This window comes from Anas platyrhynchos, chromosome 26, assembly GCF_047663525.1.
Source record: "Anas platyrhynchos isolate ZD024472 breed Pekin duck chromosome 26, IASCAAS_PekinDuck_T2T, whole genome shotgun sequence".
In the NCBI taxonomy this organism is placed as follows: Eukaryota; Metazoa; Chordata; class Aves; order Anseriformes; family Anatidae; genus Anas; species Anas platyrhynchos.
In genome coordinates this window covers 1,358,996-1,363,282 of record NC_092612.1, presented here as the reverse complement: position 1 = coordinate 1,363,282, position 4,287 = coordinate 1,358,996, and the positions used below count along the sequence as shown (strand labels likewise).

Genomic DNA, 4,287 nt, shown 5'->3' with positions numbered 1-4,287 from the left:
CGCGAGATTTCGGCGGCCGGGCAAACATGGCGGCGGCCGGCCCGGCCTCACCTCGCGAGAACCCGCCTCCCGCCGCGCCAGTACTTCGTGCTGGCAACATGGCGGCCCTGAGGGCCGGCAACATGGCGGCCGCGCCAGTACTAATGGCTGGCGGCTCTGGCGGCCGGGCCGGCGTGCTCAAAGCCGGGGGGGACGGGGGGAAATCGGCGCTATTGATTCAAAGATCGAAGCCGAAATTTCCTTGAAGTGGTATATTCTTTATGGCAGCGCTGGATGCACGGGGGATCTCTCCACCTTATGCATACCCAAAGTGGAAAGCAGTCTTGAATTTATACAATCAATCTGTCAATGTTCTACAAGCGCCTATACATATTCATTACCTATCCCCGCCTTCCCTCGCTTCTCATGCTAATTAGCCTTTTGGCACCTTGTTCCTGTGTAGAGCCTCCCAAAAATTGTGGGTAGGGGCCTTTGGGACGTGGGCAGTGGTCTTTGGGAGGAAGACCCCGAGTCTTCCTCACAGTGTACTTTTCACCTTTGGCCAGGAACCTGCTGAGTTGGCAGGTTTCTTAATTACAAGCGCTGGTTGTTGCTAATTCTTCAGTTCGTTGTATCTTTATAATGAATTCCAATGTCCAGTTTCGAGATACATAGTCCTTACATTTGTTTCTCTGTCCGTCTGCCGCTTCCTTATCATGAGTTCCAGTGTCTTGTTTCGTTGTCTGGGGATTGTCCTTGCCTCCCCAATGCCTCCCCAATGCCTCCTTAATCACCATGGAGGCACGGGGGCCGGTTCTTTTGGCTGCTGGGCCCCGGGGGGCTTCCCCGCCGCCGCCTCACGCCATGGGTTGGGTGGGAGCTATGGGGTTGGGCTTCCCCGGACAGCCTCTGAGTGTCCCTCTCGGTGTCACCTAGCACGCCCTGGAGGCCTCCCAGGGCGCCCTCCAAGCCGTGCAGGCAAAATAAGGAATAAATAATAATAATAAATAAACGTTCTAAATAAATAATAGGAGTAAATCATAAATTCTCTGCCTAGAATCTGGTGTCCAGTGGAATCGCGGGGCTCTCAAGTGCATTCTCGTGCACACCAGGAGCCTCCTGTGGTACTCCAGATCCTTCACGGGTCTGCCAGGGACAACAAATGTCCTCTGGAAAGGCTTCCAGTGATCCCCAGTTTCCTCTCGGATGCCCTAGAAGCCTCCTGGGGCACCCTGCGGTGCTCTGAGAGCCTCCTCTTGAACCCTAAAGGCAAAACAAGGACATTTCCTGGGATCCAGAGGCCTCTGGAGGACACACGGGGCTCTCCAGTGCACCCTTGTGCAACCCTGTTGACCAGGACCACCCTCTAGCTCCCCCTGAAAGCCTCCCAGTAACCCCAAAACCAACCCTAATTATGACCCTAGAAGTCACACCACTTTCTCCCATCAAAAAGTGCCCCCAAAGGAAGGCTTTAGGTACACCTGAACTCCCCAGGGGAGCCTTTACGCAGCCCCACATGCAACTGGACCCTCCGTGTTCGCTCTTTCTGAGCAACCCTAAATATATCCCTACCCGGAATCAGCTGCAGCTGGTGGTGTTATTGGGGTTACTGGTGTGTTACTGGGACTGCTGGTGTTATTGGGGTTACTGGGGCTGCTGTTGGTGGTGGTACGGGGGTTACTCATGTTACTGGGACCACTGGCGTTAATGAGGTGGCTGCTGCGTTACCGCTGTTACTGGTGTGACTGGGGCTGCTGGTGTTACTGCTGTGGTGCTACTGGGGCTGCTGGTGCTACTGGGATTGCCGGTGTTACTGGTGCTACTGGGACTGCTGCTGTTACTGGTGTATTACTGGTATGTTACTGGTGTGTTACTGGTGTGTTACTGGGGCTGCACCCCCCGGCAGGCCCCAGGCCCCCTCCACTCCCGTCCCCTCCCCACAAGCGCCGTGGCGGGGGGGGGGCAGCGGGGGGGGGGCGGCGGGGAGGCCCCGGGGCCGGCCCCGGGGGCGCTTTGCGGCGGCGGCGCTTTACGGCCGGGCCCGATGAGCTTTTACGACGCCTTCCGCGGCTTCTTCGGGCTCCCGGGGGGCCGCAGGTACCGGGGCCGGGCCCGGGACCCCCTCCCGGAGCCCCCTCCGGGCCTCCCCTACACCCCCCCGGCCCCCTCTCTGGGCTCCCCGTTCCCCTTCCCGGTCTCAGCGCCATCCCCCCCGCAGGCCCCGGGAGCCGCTGTTCGGCGGAGCGCCGCGGGACGAGGACGAGGACGAGGCCGCCGAGGGCCCCCCCCGGCCGCCGCCGCCCCCCGATGGCTTCGGCTTCGGCTTCGGTTTCGGCCCCGGGGGGGCCTTCGAGGAGCTGCTGCGGGACGCGGCCGAGCTCCTGGGCGCCTTCGGGGGGGCTTGGGTCGAGCCCCCCCCGGCCATAGGTGGGAACGGGACCGAAGGGGGGGCCTGGCGGAGCCTCACCCCCCCCCCTCACCCCCGGTTGTGCCCCGCAGAGCCCCCCCTGCCCGGCCCCAGCCCCGGGCGGCCGCTGCGGGACTCGATGCTGAAGCACCCGGACGGCCCCGAGGGCTCCCGAGACCCGGCCCGGCCCTGGAGCCTCCTCCCTGAGGTAGGTGGGGGGGCCCTGCCCTGCTGGGGGGGGCCCTCGGGTGGCAGAGCCCCCCCGGGTCCCGGCACCGGGCTCTGGTGACCGGTGCCTGGCTTTGCCTTGCAGCTGGAGGACGCTCGCCCGGCCCCCCCGGAGCGCAGGGAGGACCGAGGTGGGTGCGGGGGGCGCCTCGTGTATGGGGGGGTCGGGGCCGGGCGCCCCTTCCCCGCGCTCACCGTGCGGCCCCCCCGCAGATCTGGACTCGGAGGTGTCCTCGGTGGGGCTGGGCACCATCCTGCGGCCCCACGAGCCCCAGCCCCGCTCCTTCTTCCAGAGCGTCTCCGTCACCAAAGTGACGCTGCCTGACGGGGTGAGTGGGGGTGCCCCGTGACACCTTGTGGGTGCCCTGTGCTATGGTGGGGGTGCTCCTTGACCCGTGTGGGTGCCCCGAAACCCCGTGTGGGTGCCCTATGGCACCTCATGGGTGCCCCATGCCACAGCATGGGTGCCCTGTGACATCTTGTGGGCACCCTGTGACACCTTGTGGGTGCTCCATGATATCTTATGGGTGCCCCATGCCATGGCGTGGGTGCCCTGTGCCATGACATGGGTGCTCTTGACCCCGTGTGGGTGCCCCATGACACCTTGTGGGTGCCCCTTGACCCTGTGTGGGTGCCCCATGACACTTAGTGGGCACCCTGTGATCCCATGTGGGTGCCCTGTAACACCTTGTGGGTGCCCCGTGTTATGGCATGGGTGCCCCTTGACACCGCGTGGGTGCCCTGTGCTGTGGTGTGGGTGCCCCATGACCCCATGTGGGCACCCTGTGACACCTTATGGGTGCCCCGTGCCACTTTGTGTGTGCCCCGTGCAGGCGGTGGAGGAGCGCCGCACGGTGCAGGACAGCCACGGCCGCCGCGAGACGACCGTCACCCTGCGGAGGGGCTCCCAGGCCTTCGTCAGCACCACCACAGAGGACGGGCAGAGCAAAGAGCACCGCGAGGAGCTGCTCGGCGTGGATGACCGTGAGTAGGGTGCTGAGGAGGGGACAGGAGGGGTGAGGGGAAGGGGACAGCGCCCTGCGAGCGAGCCCCCCCTGCCCTCCAGGGGAGCTGGCGCAGTTCGCAGGCACGTGGCCGCCGCACGACGAGCTCCGTGCGCCCACCCTGAGCGACCCCTCGGCCGTGCTGGGCAGCTTCTTCCGTCGCTGGTTCTCCGGCTGGTAGCCCTGACCTCCTGCTGGCCACCCCCGGTACGTGAGAGGGGTGTGGGGGGCACAGGGGGGGGGCTTTCTGGCTGTGCCCGGGGTGGGCGCAGCCCCTTCTCACCGCCCGTTTTCTTCGCAGGTGGGCCAGGTCCTGTAGGGACGCGGTGGCTGCGCTGGGGGCTGCCCCCGCCCCCCCCCTTCTGGGGCACCACCACGTTTTGGGGACAAACATGTAGATGTGTACAGAGCAATAAATCTATTTATGCTAACGGTGGCGTGCGAGGCTCCTTCGGGCACGGGACCCCCCCAGATTTGGAGCTGGGGGTCTCACGGCGGCTCCGGGGGCTGCCCTGTGGGTGCAGACAGCCCCGAGCCCGCCTTCCCCCTCCTGCCTGGGAATCGCCAGCACTGGGAGTGCTGGGAGGCACCTGCAGGGCACTGGAGAACAGCAGGGGGGGACTGGGAGGCCTGCAGGGGACTGCAGAGAGCACTGGGGAGTCCAGCAAG

At 64.7% G+C, this 4,287-nt stretch overlaps 1 protein-coding gene across 2 annotated transcripts; it reads left to right on the top strand.

The window, feature by feature from the left end:
- The first annotated feature begins 1,926 nt into the window (after positions 1 to 1,926).
- On the top strand, positions 1,927 to 4,049 carry LOC113839874 (HCLS1-associated protein X-1-like). Of its 2 annotated transcripts, XM_072028031.1 has the most exons (8): positions 1,927 to 2,076; positions 2,198 to 2,406; positions 2,479 to 2,594; positions 2,700 to 2,745; positions 2,828 to 2,943; positions 3,448 to 3,598; positions 3,681 to 3,825; positions 3,920 to 4,049. In XM_072028031.1, exons 1-7 carry the CDS (start codon positions 2,024 to 2,026, stop codon positions 3,797 to 3,799), a joined length of 810 nt encoding a protein of 269 aa, XP_071884132.1. In that variant the 5' UTR covers positions 1,927 to 2,023; the 3' UTR covers positions 3,800 to 3,825; positions 3,920 to 4,049. The 2 variants fall into 2 exon arrangements, with proteins under 2 accessions (XP_071884132.1, XP_071884131.1); XM_072028030.1 differs by having other exon boundaries at positions 2,198 to 2,594.
- The last annotated feature ends 238 nt before the right edge of the window (positions 4,050 to 4,287 follow it).